We start from the raw sequence: 22,200 nt of genomic DNA, 5'->3' as shown, positions 1-22,200 counted from the left end.
GGAAAAAAATAAAATCTTAGGAAGGAAAGTGCTAAAATTATCATTTATATGTGTTATCAAGTTACAGGAAGTATAAATTTGTATGCGACTCCTTTATATGAGGTGTCATTTATAAGTGAAAGCCCATAAAATAACCCTTAACTCCATTTTTCAGCCTGTCTCAATAGAACTCACAAAGATTTAGTAAAAAAACAACCCAGCACACTAGCAAGTCACAGTCCCACATACTATTTGCCAGGAGAGATCAAGAAATAACCAGAATCAGAAATTCTGGGTGAGGCTGCTGCTCATGCCTCTGTTCTGAGGTCAGGTCTACAGATTGTTAACTTATTCTCTGGGAAGTGTGGATTCTATATTTGAAAGCAACCTGAACCTGACTTAAGTGGCTTCTAAAAGCACGGCCACAAGCCTGAGGAGCTTCAGCCACAGCATAATAGAACAGAGGCTGCTGCAGTGTTGGCACATGAATACAAGGTGGGGTAACCTTGTCCCTTCGTAAGGTGTAGACCACCTGGTGTTTTCAGAACACCGTGTTCTGTCAGATCATTTACAGTGTTCCCATTTCTTAATTTTTTTAATTCCCTTTGGTTAAGGGTTGCCACATGTAGTGAATAAAAGGTAACTCAGAAAGGAAAGAATGTGCCTGCAATGCTGGAAACCTGGGTTCCATCCCTGGGTGAGAAAGATTCCTTGGAGAAGGGAATGGCTACCCACGCCAGTATTCCTGTCCGGAGAATCCCCGTGAACAGAGGAGCCTGGCAGGCTACAGTCCGTGGGGTCGCAACGAGTCAGACCCAGCTGAGCAACTAACACCAATAAAAATCTAAGATGCCCAGTTAAATTCACATTGCAGGTAAACAATGAATGTGCGCGTGCACGGTCAGTCACTTCCGTCGTGTCCGACTCTGTGTGACCCCCTGGGCTGCAGCCCGCCAGGCTCCTCTGTCCATGGGATTCTCCAGGCAAGGATACTGGAGTGGGTTGCCATGTCCTCTTCCAGCTTCCTAGGAAGCCAGCCCAGGGATTAAACCAGCGTCTCCTGTGGTTCCTGCACTGCAGGCAGACTCTTTATTGCTGGGCCACCAGGAAAGCCCAAACAATGGATATATTTTTACTATAAATATGTCTCAGGTGATATTTGGGACATACTTATACAAAAAAAAAAATTCCTTCATGGAACCTCCTATTATCAAACAGAAGTATTTGTTATCTTAAATTGAAGTTTAACTGTGGGTCCTCTATTTTATCTGGCAACTCTACTTAACAAGAATGAATCCTCCTCTTGCATCTTTCTTCCTGGACTCACCACCCTCTTAAACTTCTATCACCAACTTTGTATATTTAATTTCCTACTCTTAATTTGGCACGGCCCCCAAGGGTGAAAACCCTATTTCAGGCTCCGTTGTGTTATACTAATTTGATATATGGTTATAGATTGTTGTTGTTTCATTGTTGTCCAATTCATCTGAGACCTTATGGGCTACAGTCCATGGGCTCATAAAGAGTCGGACACAACTGAGCAACTAGGCATAGCACAGCATGGACTGTAGACCAGGCTCTGTCCATGGGATTCTCCAGGCGAGAATACTGGAGCGGGTTGCCATTTCCATCTCCATGGGATCTTCTTGACCCAGGGATGGAACTCAGGTCTCCTACATTGGCACTCAGAGTTAAAACATTAGTTTGACCCACCGTTTCCCCCATGCTGAAATATTTACATCTTTATATCAATGCCCCATAATACTACTTTGATCACATGAGCTAATACTGTGTGCTTAATAACACGGGAAAGAATCTCTAAGCCTCTAAATCTCGAAACCCTGGGCTCAGTCAGTTCACCTGTAAAATAAAGGGACTGAATCAAGGTATTTTCCCCCAAGGCTCCTTTAAACAGTTCCTTGCCACAGGTCTTTAACATGCAGATTCTGTTAATGTTCTCATTTCCCTTGTGAAACCTAATTATTACTATTTCAAATGAACCTCTCTTCCCTTCAAGTAAGTAGTGTTTCAGTCAGTTCAGTTAAGTCACTCAGTTATGTCCAACTCAGCGATGCCATGGACTGCAGCACAACAGGCCTCCCTGTCCATCACCAACTCCCGGAGCTTATTCAAACTCATGTCCATCGAGTCAGTGATGCCATCCAACCATCTCATCCTCTGTTGTCCCCTTCTCCTCCAGCCTTCAATCTTTCCCAGCATCAGGGTCTTTTCCGAGGAGTCAGTTCTTCGCATCAGGTGGCCAAAGTACTGGAGTTTCAGCTTCAGCATCAGTCCTTCCAATGAACACCCAGGACTGATCTCCTTTAGGATGGACTGGTTGGATCTCCTTGCAGTCCAAGGGACTCTCAAGAGTCTTCTCCAACACCACGGTTCAAAAGCATCAATTCTTCGGTGCTCAGCTATCTTTTTGGTCCAACTCTCACATCCATACACAACTACTGGAAAAATCACAGCTTTGACTAGATGGACCTTTGTTGGCAAAGTAATGTCTCTGCTTTTTAATATGCTGTCTAGGTTGGCAAGCATATTTTAATTTCATGGCTGCACTCACCATCTACAGTGATTTTGGAGCCCCCCCCCAAATAAAGTCTGTCACTGTTTCCATTGTTTCCTCTTCTATTTGCCATGAAGTGATGGGACCAGATGCCATGATCTTAGTTTTCTAAATGTTGAGTTTTAAGGCAGCTTTTTCATTCTCTTTCATTTTCATCAAGAGGCTCTTTAATTCTTCTTCGATTTCTGCCATAAGGGTGGTGTCATCTGCATATCTGAGGTTATTGATATTTCTTCTGGCAATCGATTCTGGCTTGTGCTTCATCCAGCCTGGTATTTCAAATGATGTCCTCTGCATATAAGTTGAAGAAGCAGTGTGACAATATACAGCCTTGACGTAATCCTTTTCCTATTTGGAACCAGTCTGTTGTTCCATGTATAGATCTAACTGTTGCTTCTTGACCTGTATACAGATTTCTCAGGAGGTAGATAAGGTAATCTGGTATTTCCATCTCTTGAAGAATTTTCCACAGTTTGTTGTGATCCACACAGTCAAAAGCTTTGGCATAGTCACTAAAGCAGAAACAGATGTTTTTCTGGAACTCTCTTGCTATTTCGATGATCCAACAGATGTTGACAGTTTGATCTTTGGTTCCTCTGCCTTTTCTAAATCCAGTTTTAACATCTGGAAGTTCATGGTTCATGTACTGTTGAAGCCTGGCTTGGAGAACTTTAAGCATTATTTTGCTAGCATGTGAGATGAGTGCTATTGTGCAGTAGTTTGAGCATTCTTTGGCATTGCCTTTCTTTGGGATTTTAATGAAAACTGACCTTTTCCAGTCCTGTGGCCACTGCTGAGTTTTCCAAATTTGCTGACATACTGAGTGCAGCACTTTCACAGCATCATCTTTTAGGATTTGAAATAGCTCAACTGGAACTCCATCACCTCCACTAGCTTTGTTCATCGAAACATGTATATTATCTAGTGATGCTTCTTAAGGCCCACCTGACTTTGCATTCAGGTATGTCTGGCTCTAGGTGAGTGATCACACCATCATGGTTATCTGGTTCATTAAGATCTTTTTTATGTAGTTCGTCTGTGTATTGTTGCCACCTCTTCTTAATAGCTTCTGTTACCATACCATTTCTGTCCTTTATTGAGCCCATCTTTGCATGAAATGTTCCCTTGGCATCTCTAATTTTCTTGAAGAGATCCCTAGTCTTTCCCATTCTATTGTTTTCCTCTATTTCTTTGCACTGATCACTGAGGAAGGCTTTCTCCTCTCTCCTTGCTAAGTAGTGTTTAGATTACTTAAATAAGTAGTGTTGTGATTACTCGATTAACGTCTTCCTCTTTAAAGCTGCTCACTCTAAATTTCTCAAGGGCCAGAGAATCCGCCCTTTATCTCCCTGCAGCCCACTCACCCTAATACCAGACTTTGAGCACACCGGGTGACCATATGATGTGATTATGAAAGTGCTAATAATGATGAAACAATTCTGTCCAGGCGGGTTTTCTTTCTTTCTTTCCCCCCCCCCCCCATTTATTTTTATTAGTTGGAGGCTAATTACTTTACAATATTGTAGTGGGTTTTGCCATACATTGACATGAGTCAGCCATGGATCTACATGTGTTCCCCATCCTAATTACCCCTCCCGCCTCCCTCTCCATCCCATCCCTCTGAGTCTTCCCAGTGCACCAGCCCGGAGCACTTGTCTCATGCATCCAACCTGGACTGGTGATCTGTTTCACACTTGATAACATACATGTTTCAATGCTGTTCTCTCAGATCATCCCACCCTCGCCTTCTCCCATAGAGTCCTGACTATCATTCCTTTCTTGGGAATTGAAGCCCTCTCTGCGGGGTCGGAGACCGCCGTCTGGCAGCCGCTCCCTGTTCTCTTCCGCCATCTAGTGGTGCCAGGCTTGCTCTCCTCGCTCAGCTTGCTGTTCAGAGCTGCAAAGATTTCAGATCGTAAATCAAATGGATGAATTGTTTTATTCTTGTCATTACAGTAAAAAGGACTTATAGTGTGTTTCTAGAGATAAAAATGTAATATTTTGATAAAAAAATAAGTATAACACAATAAAAGACTTTAATACCGGCACAGTATAGATTAAATTCATGTAATTTAATCTCTTTAATATGTTCCAATGTTAACTTAAAGACAAAAGTACAAAAATATAAACTAGGCTAAGGAGTTCTGAGGAAAGATTATCTTTCTCACGGGCTTCGGTATAATGTTCATGGATTTTTAAATTTCAAATAAAAGTGATCAAAGCAGATAAAAAAATGAAAAGGAAATAAAGTTCTGATAGACGTTAAATTGTTTAGACAGAAATCTCAGCTCTTTATTTAACCATTTGACTTCAATTAAGTTAGAACTTATTATCATTATTATTTATACATGCAATACAATGTTTAATGAATGTTGAATTCGGTTTTAATGTTCTATAATGTAGAACTTTCTTCTGATGGCATGATAGTGAGTTTAATTGTGTGATTCAGAAAAGTGAAAATAAGTTTCTATAATGAGTGAAACAAAATATTTCTGAAGTGTGACTTATTTCCCATTAAAACTTATTTCTGACATTTTAACATTATTCTGGTTTTAGTTTTTTTTTAATTTAAAATGCCTATGCTATCATGCAGTGTTTAGGTTTTTCTAATAAAAATGTATTTAATTGCAGTGCCACTTCAACCTTTAATGCACTTGTGACCCAGCTGTAAAAATCTCCAATTTGTTTTCCAGGGTGGGAAAATCCCCATAAGGTGGACAGCGCCAGAAGCCATCGCCTACAGAAAGTTCTCCTCGGCCAGTGACGCGTGGAGCTATGGCATTGTCATGTGGGAGGTCATGTCCTACGGAGAGAGGCCCTACTGGGAGATGTCTAACCAAGATGTAAGTGCCGGCCGCAGGGAAACCGCCCCTCTGCGTGCAGACACGCCGTCATCGAGGCAGAACCACACCATTCGGCCTCACTCAGATGAGCCCCTCTCCAGGCTCTGTGGCTGAAGTTGAGTCGCCTTTCACTCTGAGCTGTGATTGGTGTGGTAAGGGCCAGCTGACGGGCTTTGTCACGGAAGTACCTATCCATGTCTTACGTCTAACACTTAGGTTCTAAGGCAGCCTGGCTGTGCTAGGCAACAGCCTTGCCCTACAAGTGTCAAAAAACAGAATAATGTTTACCTTTCATTTCTCCCTTAGGGCAATTTAATGTAGCACTGTACAGAGTAAATTAGGAGAAAATTTAGCAGAAAAATATTAAATACTTTCAGGCAGTGTGTTATCAATACATCATCTAATACTATGGTTCTTGGAGATACATGATCCATTTTGCAATCTATTTTATCTGTAAAAGTTACCTTGGTGGCTAATATTATAGAAGAGGGTGGTTATCACACATTTGATCTCTATGGACGTTGGAAGTGGTAGAGACAGTAGTCAGAATATGCTAGAATCCTGACAATGCAAGTGAATGTGCTGTCAGATCTGCAGATACCTTTTCATACCCTACTCCCTCAGCCCAGAATCCAGACACTGTCCACTCACTCGCCTTCCTCAAAATATCTAACAGTTTCTGAGACAGTGGTAATGGAAAGTCAACTCTGATGGGATTCTGAATGTTCACAGATGGAAACAAAGACTGCGTGGTTATGGATTTTTTAGAAAATCCATAAACGTGGTCAACTCTTATCACATCTGTTTTTTTCCATTCAACTGCTTGAGCCTCACCTCCACACCTCATACTCATTATCCCATCCCAACCTCAAGCAGTCCAAGTATCTTAAGGGTTTGTTCAGTGACAGAGAAAGGTCAATCTTTTTGAATGCTGGACACCAAGAAGACTGGGTTTTGGTTAGCTCAACATGACTTTTGTTTCTTCCTGACTTGGAGTTTTAATTCCAAAGCTGAGTGCCTGCTCTTGTGCCTACTGACTCTGGAGAATGCCAGGTCCAGAACCTACATGTAGCAGGTTCAAGATCATCAAAGGCTGTGCAACCATGCTCTTTAAAGCCCTTCATAAAAGCACAAAGCCAGGTGGCTAAGTCCTGCAGCACATTTTCGCTTAAGTACAGACTGTGCCATGACCAGCAAACTTTGATACACTCATACACTCCCAATATTTAAACTTTACTGTCCTTAAAGGAATTTTATTTGAAGGACCTTGTTGCTCTTTCCTGCCTCTGGGCCTTGTTTGGAGCAACTTGTGTCCAGCTCTGCTTCTTAAAATTGAATCCCAAGAGCAGAAATTCATCCCTTCACTCCCAGGAAGAACTCATCTTTTTTTAACCAGCTATCCAAGGTAGCAGACGCCCTGGATTCAGTAATCATAGTTCCTACTCTACTCTTAACCCACGATAATGCTTGCCTGCTTGTCCTACTGTGACATGACTAAAATAGGCCATTCAAGCAAATCTCTAAAATAAAAAGTCCTCCTCCAGATGAATGAACATATTCACTGCACAGAAGAGCCCTCAGTTCAAGTACCTCCCTTAACTGGTGTTCCATATAGTCTTTGTCTTAACCAGTTCTCTGTCAGACTTAAAATAAAAAATTGCCTAACTCAGAGGACTCCAAACTTTACTAATAATATACCCTTGCTGGTAAAAAGCTCTTGAGCATTCACAACTGACAAATGTGTATTTATCTGCACATTATATACAAGTACTACTGTACTAATACATTCATTTTTTGTTTAAAAAGTAATTTGTTGAGTATCTTCTCAGGAAGTAGAGATACAAGGGAAAACAAATTGAACTTTTATGAAACTGAGGTTTAGGGAGGTGACATGATGTCCCTAGAATCACATAGTAAGTGCTTTGACAGTGATACTAAACAACAATTCTAATAACCTTCTAGAAGTCATGGGCAAGGAGGAGGAAAGAGGAAATAACTGCCTCTTTCATGGTGTTTGAGTTTACGTCCATAGGCCAGTGATTTCTTGCCCTCATTGAGTTTATAGTCTAGCAAAAGGGAAACAGATTTTACACAACATAAATCAGTAAAATATGTAATATGCAACATGATCATTAGTGTTTTGGGAGAGAAAAGTGAGAAAGGAGGATAAGAAATGTTAGGAATTTTATTTTAAATATATAAATATATTGCCAAATATAGTTGTAAAAGTCATTCCATTTTGATCATAAAAGTCATAGTCATTCTCATTGCTGCTGCTGCTAAGTCACTTCAGTTGTGTCCAATTCTGTGCAACCCCATAGGTGGCAGCCCACCAGGCTCCCCCGTCCCTGCGATTTTCCAGGCAAGAACACTGGAGTGGGCTGCCATTTCCTTCTCCGGTCATTCTTACTAGACATGAATAAATAGTCTTTCTTACAGTAAGACGGGGCTTCCCAGGTTGCACAGTGCTAAAAATTATGCCTGCCAATACAAGGGATAGAAGAGACTCGAGTTCAATCCCTGGGTCAGAAAGATCCTCTGGAAAAGGAAATGACAACCCACTCCATTATTCTTACCTAGAAAATTCCATGGACAGAGGAGCCTGGCGGGCTTCCGACCATGATGTCACAAAGAGTCGAATGCGACTGAGCTCACGCATGCACACGCACACACACATCCACCCACTCACGCAAGCACTAGGATAAGACAAACATAAAGAGAAGTTCTGTTATTTTTCTATTATTTTCTGGATTATCATTTTACTACACGGGGTACTTTGTACCACCATTTTGGTAACCACAACCCCCATTCAGTTCAGTTCAGTTCAGTTCAGTTCAGTCGCTCAGTTGTGTCCGACCCTTTGTGACCCCATGAATCGCAGCACGCCAGGCCTCCCTGTCCATCACCAACTCCCGGAGTTTACTCAAACTCATGCCCATCGAGTCGGTGATGCCATCCAGCCATCTCATCCTCTGTTGTCCCCTTCTCCTCCTGCCCCAATCCCTCCCAGCTGAAACAACTGCCCCTAATTAGGTAGACTGTAATTCAGCCATGAAAGTGCCTCAGTTTCATGACCAACAAATAAAATAAAAGGATGAGGTTAAATGATATTTAATATCCCTTTTAACAGTATCATGCTATGTCTTTATCATCTCTGGAGAAATAATAATCATACTTGTCTCAGCAAAGAAATGGTTCACATTGTTCTTTTCTTCAGTTTAGGAATTTCTGTGAGGGTACAAGAATCCGATAGAACCTCCACAGGGCAAAGCGTGTACACGTGTAGATCCAGATGATGAGACGGATTTTCTAGGAGAGAAACTTCTGAGAGAAAAGGCCCAAATGTGTAATTTCCAGCATGGACCCCCTTGTAAACTGTCCTTAGTTGCTGCCTAGAGCAGTCCAAAATCCGATGTCAGCTCCTCCCTTCCTGGATCATGTCCAACAGTTAACCCAGTCATTCTGGCCATGTGTGTTGATGATCTGCGTCCAGAATGAACATTTAAGAGAGCCATTCTGTCTATTAAACCTCATATGGCCATAAAGACCATATCTGGAATCAGAAGTTGCTGCAGCCAGGAATAGACTCCTGACATTAAGCCCGTCCTCATTCATTCTGTGCTGTCAACGTCCACAGTGCAAGGCTCCCTCCACCCAGCGCTTTGTTGTTTTTCAAGGACCAGATAAGGGCTAAGCTAGTTATTTTCATGGTCTTTGAGTGGCTACCAAAGAATATGTAAGCAAGAATCTGAAACGAGGAGTAGAACAGAAATTTCTGAGGGGGAAAAAAAATGCCAAACCCTTGAGATCCTCAGATCAATATAAGAGAGGAAAGTACTAAAAGAGCTAAAATCTTTTATGTATTTTGTGAATATATTTCCTGCTGCAGTGAAGAGAGTTGAAATTCTGTTTAGCTTAACATATTGGAAGTCAGCGTATCTGTGACAGATCCTGTAACCAGAATTTCTGTTTGAAAGCAGAAATAGCTTAATCAAAACTTTCTGAGCTGCTCTCTCCAAATACTGGTTATTTCCTATTTGTCCTGAATCTCTCATGTTTGGTCAGAGTTCAGTCTTGTATTTGACTTTCTGCAACCAAGGTGTGTTTTAAATAAGAAAAGTCATTTTTAGACAATAAAAGTTCAACTATTTTCTGTTTGAATATTTTCTATTTTTATTACATTTTGTGGAGTTTAATTTAAGGGCTTAGCTAAATATGGAATGTTAACATGCTTTAGAATTTTAAATGAGCTTAGGAAATTTCAGGTAGTTTTTCTGAAGTTGTCCCTTCATTCTGCAGACTGTGGCATATTTTCTTGCAATGAACAATTCTGAGTTTGCATAGTCTATTTTAGTGAAGAATATAATGAGTTTCCCAAAGGTCAGTAGTAATGTACATTAGGGAATATACATAAGGAAATGAGAAAAAGCAGTGCAGAAGACTATAGTCCATGTGTGGCCTACCAAGCATAACAGTAGATGCCATCTGCTTAGCCATTCAGCAGTTACTGATTAAACTCATGCCAGTCACTGGGCGTGTAGGTAGGTCTGGAGAACTTGAAAATCCAGCCCTCACTCTCAAAAAGCCCTCTGTGTAGGTGAGGAGATGGAGTTCTGGCGTTTCTAATCATGCTCCTACACCCAAGTAGAACCTATGCTCCTCAAGGGTAGACCTCAGGCCTTCTTTTTAATATAAACAACATTGTGTGAATGCAACATAGTTATTTTTTAACATATGCCAAAAAAAGCTTGCATAACCTATTATTTAAGGTATTTTTGATTATATAACCTTTCCCAGTGGCTCCGCAGGTAAAGAATCTGCCTGCAAAGCAGGAGACATAGGAGACGTGGGTTTGATTCCTCAGTCAGGAAGATCCCCCGGAGAAGAATATGGCAACCCATTCCAGTATTCTTGCCTGAAAAGTCCCTTGGACAGAGGAACTTGAGGGCTGCAGTCCAAAGGGTCACAAAGAGTCAGACATGACTGAGCAACTAAACACAAGCAATTATAAGAAGCACCTGATACACAGAAGATATTTAATTAATTAGTGGTAATAATCATGGCTTGCAATTTCTGAATTTATTGTGAGTCAATTATTTTAGACTATTGACTCTTTTAATCTTCAAAATAATGCTCTAAGATTGATACTATTTTTATTCCCATTGATAGATAAAAGGCTTTCTAGAAAATTTAAGCAACTTACCCAAGGTTGTATGTTAAGTCACTTCAGTTGTGTCCAACTCTTTGCAACCCTATGGATTGTAGCCCACCAGTCTCCTCTGTCCATGAGATTCTCCAGGCAAAAATACCAGAGTAGGTTGCTTGCCCTCCTCCAGGGGATTTTCCGGACCCAGAGTTCGAACCTACTTCTCTTACGTGCCCTGCATTGGCAGGTGGGTTTTTTTACCACCGGTGCCACCTGGGAAGCCCCAACCCATGACAGAACTGAAGTTGGAGACCCCTGCTTTCCCCAAAGTATGTGCTTTTACCCCTGAACTGTACTATAGAAGTCTTAATTTTAAAGGAGTCTCTATACCACATAAGCCCTATGAAATGAGATCAAAGCATCTTTAATTATGTATGCCTCTTTGTCACAATAGAAGTGTTTCTATTATTTCCTATCAGCAAAAGAATGTGGATTGACTCACTGTTGTTTGAAAATATAAATCTTTTCAGCAGTACTTTTTGTCTTGATGCTAAAAATTTATAAAATGTACTGTATTATATTTCTTAAAAATGTTTAAGGCAGTAGCTTAAAATAAAATTCTAATGGTCCACATATTTAGCCTGTTACCAGGAACATGCCATAGGCACATTGAAGGCACAAAGTTCCTTGCTGTTTTCTAACATTTTTAAACTTTTTTTTAAGGTATCACAGTATAATGTTTTATGTTATTTTCATCCGAGTTCAAAATAATTGTTGTTTACGACATAATAGGAGTACATTGTAATGCTAGGAACTATGCCAGCTCCAAAGATGATACCAAGGGTACTGCAGTTCTTCCAACACTTATACTGTGGAATGTGCTTAACCGAAGAAAATGCAATCAAAACATGAACCGCAGGCACCATTAAGTAACCAAATCCCCACAGAGCTAATATGTCAGGGAAAAACTTGCACCACGTAAATGAGCGGTGACTTCGCTCAAACTAATGATCTGAATGCAAGACTAGAGACTTGGGTTTTGTCTGTTTTGTTTCTCCCTAGCATGTTTTAAAAAAAAAAGAAAGAAAGAAAGAAACGATTTGCCTTGAAGCAGTTTGAAGCCCAAATGCCTCCTGGGTATGGTATCATTTAGGCATATGCTACTAAGCCTGTTCAATTTCCCAAAAAGAGAACTGCTATCAGAGAACATCTCATTTGAGGTTTACTAGGAAACAATGCTGCCTCAGTGTTTTTGTATTTTTTCTTCTCCTTACTTTTCAAAAGGTTTTATATAATAGTGAGTTCTGCTTTAGATTGCTTTCTGAAGCTTACCTGAAGAAAAAAAAATGCAGTTCAATTTTAGGATTTTTAATAGATGATGTGGTTAGAAATAACCTTTGACCTTATCTGAATTGATTCCTCTTTTCAAAAGTTGAAAAGGAAGAAAATTACCTTTTACCATATTTCTTGTTTGTCTTCATAATTCTATAACCTTTCTCAATATAGGTCAGTATTTTAGCCAAGAATGGTGGATATGTAGAATCCACTTACCTTCAAATGCGGTATGATTTTATGATTCAGAGAGTCCAGTCATTTCCAATTTTTGTTTCTGATTAGATTTTCGAAACTCTGCTTTATTATGTAATGGTCCTTGTGTAATGATCTGTGTAAGATACAGTAAACTGCTAAAGGCCCATTCCCATTATTTCAACCTTCCATATTACAGAGGGAATTTCTGTAGTTATTTGAATATGTTTCTACCAAAACGATTTTCAAAATGACCTTTTTCTCTTTTTTTTGAATAATTTCTCCTATTGGTACATAGGCAGGAGCAACATTTTAATTAAATATACACTAATTACACTAGCATAATGCATGTCTGTTACAGAAACAAGAGCAATAGGGGATATTGTGAGATTCTATCACCATTGTAAAGGATTCAAATAATATAAGTTCCAAATAGAGGAAAACAATAACCAGTATGCTACTACCACAGTATAATTTTCAAGGGAATTCTTTTTTTTTTTTTTTTGCTGAAGGTGTATACATACCAGAAACATTTTCATTAAAAAATTAACTATACCTTCCATTTCTGTTTGGAGGAAATTTACAATCTTTTGCTCTTAAGATTTTTTATAATTTTTTGTTCTCTTTAAAGCCTATTTATAAAGAGGGCATTTTAAAATACTCTTTTACTGTATACTCATAAACTATTTTTCCATAGATCTTAGGTATTTATGCATGCATGTGTGTTTGGTCATGTCCAAATCTTTGCGAATCCATGAACTCTAGCCCTCCAGGCTCCTCTGCCCATGGGATGTCCCAGGCAAGAATACTGGAGTGGGCTGCCATTTCCTTCTTCAGGTTAGGTATTTTTTATGAGCCCTAAAAGTTGCCTCTTATCTTTCTGAAATTGAAATGTTTGCACCAGTGAAGAAATGTTTGTTTTGGTTTGGTTTTTTTATTCCCCCAGAGAGGACTTGGAAAAATGGGCCTGAGTTTTAAGAACATTGTCTTCTGAAAGAAAAATATATTTCAAAAATGGAGATTTGGAATATGTCTTTACATTGTTTTTATATTTCAAAAAATATACTTTGTTGGTGGGAATCTGCCTAGTAAAGAATATCTTCGCTCCCCAAATCTTCCTAAGCTTAGTTTACTATGATATACTTTGGCCCATCTGGATTTGTGTCTCCCTGCACTTGGAGCTCTGCGGGAAACAGTCCTCTCAAGGGGTTCCAAGTCTAGATCTGGCCGTCAAAGAACTTTGAGATCAAGAGATGTTACCAGAGATCCTGCAGGTTAAGCCTGCAGTTTCACTGACCTTAGAAACACAGCTTTTTGAGCTGAATAGTACTATCACAAGCACTGAATCCAGGCTCTTTTTTTTTCTCTCTTAATGAGGAGACAGAGAATTGCCCAAGCACATAGCTTGTCAGTGACATTTCAGGACTCCAGGGTGGTTCATGTGACTCCTTCACTAATGCTCATTCCACCCCTTACACATTGAAGCATGGTTGCATAGAAAGTTTTAATTATCTCAGTCTCAAGAAGTATGACTTTCAGCTGTTAGGGCGAAAGATTTTCCAAACCATAAAACATATCATCAGCAACCTTTTAACCAGTAAGAGGGCTACACTTCCTATATTCCCCCATTTTGTCCACTCATTCAGCAATCTGACTGGCATCTTACTGAGGATGAACATTCCCCATTTTTATAGGTCCTTGACATTCTATGGAGACTTCCGTAAAATAAGATTGGAGAACTGTCTGAAGTATAGAGTTTTAAGAAATTGTTTATCTTAAAGTTAGGAAGGAAACCTTATGTTTCCATGCCCTCAGTTCAGTTCAGTTCAATCACTCAGTCGTGTCTGACTCTTTGCGACCCCATGAATTGCAGCACGCCAGGCCTCCCTGTCCATCATCAACTCCCGGAGCCTACCCAAACCCATGCCCATCGAGTCGGTGATGCCATCCAGCCATCTCATCCTCTGTCGTCCCCTTCTCCTCCTGCCCCCAATCCCTCCCAGCATCAGGGTCTTTTCCAATGAGTCAACTCTTCTCATGAGGTGGCCAAAGTACTGGAGTTTCAGCTTCAGCATCAGTCCTTCCAATGAACACCCAGGACTGATCTCCCTTAGGATGAACTGGCTGGATCTCCTTGCAGTCCAAGGGACTCTCAAGAGTCTTCTCCAACACCACAGTTCAAAAGCATCAATTCTTCAGCACTCAGCTTTCTTCACAGTCCAACTCTCACATCCATACATGACCACTGGAAAAACCATAGCCTTGACCAGACGGAACTTTGTTGGCAAAGTAATGTCTCTGCTTTTTAATATGCATCCAGGTTGGTCATAACTTTCCTTCCAAGGAGTAAGCCTCTTTTAATTTCATGGCTGCAATCACCATCTGCAGTGATTTTGGAGCCCAGAAAAATAAAGTCAGCCACTGTTTCCCCTGTCTCCCCATCTATTTCCCATGAGGTGATGGGACCAGATGCCTTGATCTTAGTTTTCTGAATGTCAACCCTAGTGATTTACAAATTATAAATTAGCCTCAGAAAAAGTGTTTTCTGTCTGTATCTTATTCTTTCACCACTCTTAGGTTCTTAGTCTCTCAGTTGTGTCTCACTCTTTGCGACCCTGTGAACTGTAGCCTGCCAGGCTCCTCTGTCCATGGGATTCTCCAGGCAAGAATACTGGGGTGGGTTGCCATTTCCTCCTCCAAGGGATCTTCCCAACCCAAGGATCGAACCCACATCTCCTGTGTCTCCTGCATTGCAGGCAGATTCTTTACCTGATAAGCCATCAAGGGGAATGGCTCACCACTCTATCCCCCTTTTCTTTTTCAATGTACACTGATTTTCATTTGAGTTTTGATTGCTTTCCACTGAATTATAATTTCTGTATGTTGAAAAATACTGACTAAGAAAGTAGGTATAAGATTTTAAATGCTATTTACTTATAACCACTTCTTTCCTTTCTCTCTTCTTTCCTTCTTTTGCCTGTGCACACACAACCTTTACATTGCATATCAGAAAACTACACTACCAGGGTTTTCAGTTTTACTGTTTTATAAATCTGAATGTCCTTATATCTATAAATAATCATCATCACAACAAGTAGGGATATACTGGGACTCTGCTTCACCATCCACCTTCAACTTGAAATTACAGATTTTCTACAAAGTCATGATGAATATTTAGAGAGAGGACAAAAATAAAATCATTTCACATTCCATTTACTACTGTGCATTTCAGCTCTTGCTAAAATTTTGAGACAGTTTACTTTAAAAGGAAGTATGAATAACTAAATTCACTGTGCTTCTCTTTGGGAGATATTGAGCAGTGTTATAACATAAAAATGTGTTTCCATGCACAGCCCAAACATTCCTTGTTCAACGGCATTGTTCAGGATATCTCAGTGTCTTCCTATTGACTGTCTGCTCCTTGTTTGCCTAGTTTAATAAAAGGTTCACATTGTCTTCTTTGATTCAGAAACCTTCAGCACAATTGGAAAACTCATCAGATTCAACAAGAGCAGAGCAGTCTGCTACGTGCCTCAACTGAGCCTGATGTTGATTCTAGGATGCTAAAAATTGTAGCGTCAACGACAAGGAACCAATATGATCTATTTAGAATAACCCGCCAGGTTTTAGATAATAACTTCTGACAAAATCTAATTCCTTCTACCTCTGCACAGAAGTTATCACTGCAGTCATTTTCATATTTTTTCACTTTATTTTAATTTTCTTCTTACACTTTAAAATAAGGGTATAACCTTGCATAATTCTTCTCCAAAGGATGGCAGGCTACAACTGTCATAAAACCGTACTATTAACAAAATTCTCTCTAGTAATTATCACCCCTTCATATCCTAAAACAAATCTCATTTAGTCTTTTAGATGAAGCACTCCATATGCTGCTGGCTGCCTGTCAGCCCTTAAGTAGGGAAACAGAAATGCCTATAAAACAAAACTTCCCACAAAAGACATGTTTATGAAGATAAAGGTTAATATACAGCTTTCATAGATCACATATACGACAATTGAAGCTCACTCTTTGATTTGACAAGGCATTGTTTTAGATGCCGGGAACTCATGGAAAAAAGAAATAGTTCCTGCTCTTGAACTCGGCTTGCCCAGCTCAGAGAGAGCAAGTGTTTTGTGGCCAACGCAGAGGAAATCAGGACAGCACCAGGGGTGAGGACTGGGAGCCTGGGTCATGGTGAGCCGCTGCAGAGTTCCAGATGTGGAAGGAGGGGGATCACAGTTTCACACCAGCAGGATTGCTTCGGGTGCACTGCAGGGGTTGTTGAGGGAGTTAGAGGAGAGACAGAAAGACTAATTAAGTGGCTGTTGCAGTGATCCAAATGAAAAATAAATCATTTGAAAAGAGGATTAAAAATGGGCTGTATTTAAAGTATATGAAGTTGGTGGAATCAACATCTAAGTTAGTTTTGAGCACCAGGAAAGACAGAAGCACCGAGGACCCACTGATCTCTCACTGGAAAAAGAATGCTACCCTTTTCAGAGGACAGAAATGCCAAAGTTAGGAAAAAGGTTAGTTTTGAACAGCAGCAAAAAAAAAAAAATCATATCATCTGTATGACAACTTTAAGAAGTGGTATATCCCAGAGACAGTAGATGTAGAAATCTTGAGAGAAAGCTGAACTGAAGCTACAAGAATGAAAGTCATCAGCAGGTGTGTAAGAGTGAAAGCATGGAGCATGTAAATGTGTACGAGAAGCTCAAGAGTTAATTCTAGGGGATGGGTCTGGAATGCAGCACAAGACTCAGAACAGATTTTTTTCTACCACCGTCATGATTCAGAGGCTACCAAGGTGCTAATATTGGTCCAGTCTTCAGGAAATTGCTAGCTATGTGAATCTGACACAATCTGTTCATCAGTCAGAGCTTCAGTTTTCTTACCTACAAGATATGTATAACCACACTCACATAGAAGTTAAGCTATGTTAAAATACCTAGCCCAGAAAGTGACATATAATAAACTTTCAAAGTTTCATGTTACTTGAATCAGAAACCAGAAAGCTCATAGAAAATTTAATTCATGGTCACTCCAGCCCCAAAATTGCATCCCCTCCTTTGTTTCCTTGACCAACCCAAAACCCTAGAAGTCGATCTTCTCTTCTTCCTCTACTTCCCTATCTAAGCTCACCCCAGTCCTACATTCCCGTCAAATCAATCTACTGCTTGGACCCTACAGCCTCTACTTCAACTAAGGCTATCCTGACTTCTTGCCTGGATCACTGCAAGCTTCCTTCCTGGCCTTCCCTATCGTCCCACTCTTCATAGTGCAGCCAGAGTAAGCTTCCAACAGGTGAATCTAATACCATCTACTTGCCAAAGCCCTTCTCCCATTTGAATAAAGTCTGTATTTATAGCATGCAAAATCATTCATGATCTCAAGAAACATAGTTTTTACTTAACCTTCCAGCCTCAACCTCACCATTCTTCTCTTTGAAGAATCTGGTCTAGTTACAGAAATCTACGTTAATTACCTAATTAGAACACATCTCTCTTCAGTTCAGTTCAGTTCAGTCGCTCAGTCATGTCTGACTCCATGAATCGTAGCACGCCAGGCCTCCCTGTCCATCATCAACTCCTGGAGTTTACTCAAACTCATGTCCATCGAGTCGGTGATGCCATCCAGCCATCTCATCCTCTGTCATCCCCTTCTCCTCCTGCCCCCAATCCCTCCCAGCATCAGGGTCTTTTCCAATGAGTCAACTCTTCGCATGAGGTGGCCAAAGTATTGGAGTTTCAGCTTCAGCATCAGTACTTCCAATGAACACCCAGGACTGATCTCCTTTGGGATGGACTGGTTGGATCTTCTTGCAGTCCAAGGGGCTCTCAAGAGTCTTCTCCAACACCACAGTTCAAAAGCATCGATTTTTTAGCACTCAGCTTTCTTCACAGTCCAACTCTCACATCCGTACATGACCGCTGGCAAAACCATAGCCTTGACTAGACCAGCCTATGTTGGCAAAGTAATGTCTCTGCTTTTTAATATGCTATGTAGGTTGGTCATAACTTTCCTTCCAAGGAGTAAGCATCTTTTAATTTCATGGCTGCAATCACCATCTGCAGTGATTTTGGAGCCCAAAAAAATAAAGTCAGCCACTGTTTCCACTGTTTTCCCATCTATTTCCCATCAAGTGATGGGACCAGATGCCATGATCTTAGTTTTCTGAATGCTGAGCTTTAAGCCATCTAATCTAATGGACCCTGCTACCTTCTACATTCAGGAGGTGTCCTCTCCCAAAGGCTCAGACAGGTACTCTTCTGACAAGTTTCCATGACTCCCTGTTCTACATGGCACGTTCCATATGCAGACTCCTTGGTCACCTTCATTAGATTATACGTTTCCTAAAGACAGAGATGTTTCTTACTCATTATGCTATCCCTTATACATGGTATGTTTAACAGTACATTTTAAGTGATGAATCTTTATCTCTTTGGATAAATAAAAAATCCATTAGAAATATGTTGTATATTTTAACCATTTTGTGAATCATATTGCTCAAGTCTCTTCTCTAGCTCCCTTCTAATTCAAAACTTCTAGGTGTGTAGTGTTTGCCAGTTGAACTTCTCTATGTTTACGTTCCTTGTCTGTAAACTGGGGATAAAAATAGTACCTACCACATAATATTACTGTGAGGATTAAAAGAGTTGACACATGTAAATCACTTAGAAAAGCACCTGGAAGTAGTCAAGAGCTTTCAATAATTGTTAGTAATTATTATTGTCACTGTTGTTGTTATTAGTATTTTCTGTAAGGTGGGACCTTCATGATTGACATCTGTCATGAACCAGGGCTCAGGACAAATTTCACAAAGTCACAAGTTAAAGAACAGGGAGAACTTTAAACTTAGAGGTTAGCAAGGAGAAATGTCATGAGCCCCACGTCTCCCAGTATCCCCACAGAAAGGCATGGTGGGATTAGACACTTGCTGAACACATGGTGGATAAAGGTTCCAGGTGAAGGACCCTGCTTTCTCGTCACTGTCTCTTCCTACAGGACACTCATGAGAGCAACTTTGTCAAAAGAGAATAGACAGCTTACTTGGCACCAGGCAATCTGGATTTGGGTGTCAACTGTTTACAGGAGTTGTCTGGAAAAGTCAGCTCTCCAGCAGCTAAGGATGTCTGGGTCATGGGAAACAGTAAACCTTCTGGACAGGAGGAAAAAGCCACTAGTCTTTACAGGAATCTGACTTTGGGTCCAGTGGCTTTATCTTAGAGAAGAACATGGCCCAGTCTCACTTGGCTTATTGTCCAGCCAAACCAGAGAGAAATCAGGAGATCATTTTGAACAATACTGCTTGATGTCCCAATTTTTTATGAATATTTCTTTCTGAGGCACTTCAAATGCTGACTTGCTTCTGCTTTGAATCCCTCTTGGGTAGTTGAAACTCTAGATTTTCTAAGAATCTGCTCCTATGTCAAGACAAACCCCAAAATTTCCTCTAATAGCCTTTGTTTGGGTCAATAACATTTATTAATGCATCAGGTACCATAATTAGGGATAAATATACAAAATATAGAGATGAAATTCCTGCTTTCAAGTGTATTTCACCTGAGCAGAAGCAGGTGAAAAATTATAATACAGTGTAATAAATGCAATAATAGAAATGTGTATAGGACTCAGAAGCATTCAGAAACTACTCTGTTCAGCCAGAGATTACATTTTACAAACTATGGAGTAAATATGTTTTTGATTTATCCTTATTATAAAACTTAGGATTGAAGTCCAGTTAGCAGATATACAACAAAAGATAAAATGGTAATCATCACTCCTAAAATTGATATAAAACAATTGATATAAAACAGGAGAGGAAGACATTTTCATGAGTATTGAAAAGCATTCCTAGGGAATAGGCAGAGGACAAGTTTGGAAGCTGTAAGGAACTAAGTTCATATTTCAGCTCTGCTGCCTATGCTGTGTGAATTTAGGCAAGTTTCCTAACTTATCTGAGTCTAAATTTCCTCATTTCAGAATAGGGATAATAATAACTACCATATTGAGTTATTTTAAGCAGTAAATGAAAAAAATATGCAAAGCATTTAGCACATGATGCTTAATAAAGGCAGCTAATTTTTTTCTCAGACTATAACTTCACTTGTCATCTATTCTATGCACTTATAATTAGGTAACTCTGAAATTACCTAGAGAGGTCTCCTGGGGTGGGATTTTAAAGTTTTTCTATAATGGAATTCTATCCTATTTTTCTTAGATACTTTTTTAAAGCTATCCACAGTAGTTTTGGTGCATTACAAGCATTTTTATACATATCCTGTTTTACTAAAATGTGTTGCAAAATGTGTTAAAATTCAGGCCTAGTCAGTAGCAAAAATAGTCAGAAAACAGATAAGTAAAAACATCATATTTAATAATAGATATAAAATGAACAGGAAAAAAAGCTAGTGTTCTGATAGGTTAAAGTGTTCTGGTCACAAAGACACTGATGTGATTATGAAAAATTCCCTATTACTAAAAAGCTAAGCTTAGCAGTTAAGAGGAAGTTCCTGCAGCCTATTATTGCTTCTTTTTACAGACTACTTCTAGCATAAATTATTGATATCTTAGAGTCATGTCATATGGTGTCACATAAAAAAGAAAATGAGTTTTTTTTAATTATAGAAAGTGAAAATGCATAGAGGGTGCTACAATAAAGAAAGCACTGATAACAGTATTTACATTTGCATTTTTGTATTTTTGTTTTTGGCATGGGGAAGAGGTGAGATTGCTTCTCTTTAAATATCAGTCTGTCCCTCAATTTTCCATCAAAAATACAAAAATAAACCCTTTCTTTTGTCTTTACCCCAGAGATAATGTAAGAATAGTTACATGAATACTTTTGAACTCTTCATTTAAAAATAAACTACATAAATTCCAGGTCAATTTTACGGCATGATTAGGAAATTCCAGTGGGTTATATATTAAACAGATAAATAGTAAATATCTTACCTTATTTGTATGTGATTTCTTAAGTACCAAAAAAAAATAAATAAAATTATTGTCATCTTCTTGTTACTCTTAACTTTGGCTTTACAGAGATTCCTTTCCCTCGAGCTGCTTTGTCCCATATAGTAACCACTTGCCCCTGTGGCTATTTAAAATGTAAGGTCAATTAATTAAAATTAACTGGAAGTAAAATTCAGCTCCTCCCTCTTTCTCGCCACATTTCAAGTGCTCAGTAGCCTCATGACCACTTGCTACCACATTGAACAGAGGGAGTATTTCTGTCATCATGGAAAGTTCTGTTAGAGAGTGCTAGCCCAGAGGATACTCAGGCTAAATGTCCTGTTGCTCTGTGGTCTTCAACTGAACACTGATAGCATTTCAAAGACTAAATGACCTTAGAAATTCTGGAAGGACTTCATAATCATGTCAGTGTGAGACTAGGGGAAAGCCAGAAGTAAGTGAAGAGGAATTAAATGGCAAATAAAGAAGAAAGAAGGAAGGATGGCTGCAAAAAGAATATGCACTGACATTATTATAAAAGAATAAAAAGTGATTCAGGAATTCAGCAGAAGTACAGTTTTACTAAAAACATTTGTCACATATGGTTTTTTACTAAATCCATATTAGGTTGACTTTCTGATATCCTAATTGGATTTTGAGACATTCCAGCTAAATCACACAAAAACTATTTCTGGACATTGCGGTTAAATTTAACCTCTCATCTCTATACCACAAGTTTAAAAAACATATTTTTCCTCTCAAGAGGAGTCAGCAGATGCTACTAAGATGCTTGCAATTCTTGTTCACAATTTTTGTATTTATCCTTGTCTAGACTACCTGCACTCACAAGTAGTTTTCATGCTTACCAATGTTTTAGCTTCCACTTCCTGTATAAAAGGAATTATAACTTAGTGTGTGTATTGTTTGTCCCCAGAAGTAAGAGGATAACCTGTGTATGTTTGCATTTAGGTCATCCTGTCCATTGAAGAAGGTTACAGACTCCCGGCTCCCATGGGCTGTCCGGCATCTCTACACCAGCTGATGCTCCACTGCTGGCAGAAGGAGAGAAATCACAGACCAAAATTTACTGACATTGTCAGCTTCCTTGACAAACTGATCCGCAATCCCAGTGCCCTCCACACCCTGGTAGAGGACATCCTTGTGTAAGACG

At 39.6% G+C, this 22,200-nt stretch overlaps 1 protein-coding gene across 2 annotated transcripts in view; it reads left to right on the top strand.

Annotated features, from left to right (window-relative positions):
* Nucleotides 1–22,200, top strand: part of EPHA6 (EPH receptor A6) — a 923,948-nt gene that overhangs the window by 880,174 nt on the left and 21,574 nt on the right. For both annotated transcript variants that reach the window (XM_065913782.1, XM_065913783.1), the window contains 2 exons: nt 5,248–5,397; nt 21,999–22,192. In XM_065913782.1, coding sequence (XP_065769854.1) covers nt 5,248–5,397; nt 21,999–22,192 — 344 coding nt within the window. The remainder of the gene's footprint in view (nt 1–5,247; nt 5,398–21,998; nt 22,193–22,200) is intronic.

The sequence above is a fragment of the Muntiacus reevesi genome, chromosome 21, assembly GCF_963930625.1.
Source record: "Muntiacus reevesi chromosome 21, mMunRee1.1, whole genome shotgun sequence".
NCBI classification, from domain to species: Eukaryota; Metazoa; Chordata; class Mammalia; order Artiodactyla; family Cervidae; genus Muntiacus; species Muntiacus reevesi.
The sequence above is the reverse complement of the archived record's forward strand: the minus strand, read 5'-3'. Positions and strand labels throughout refer to the sequence as shown.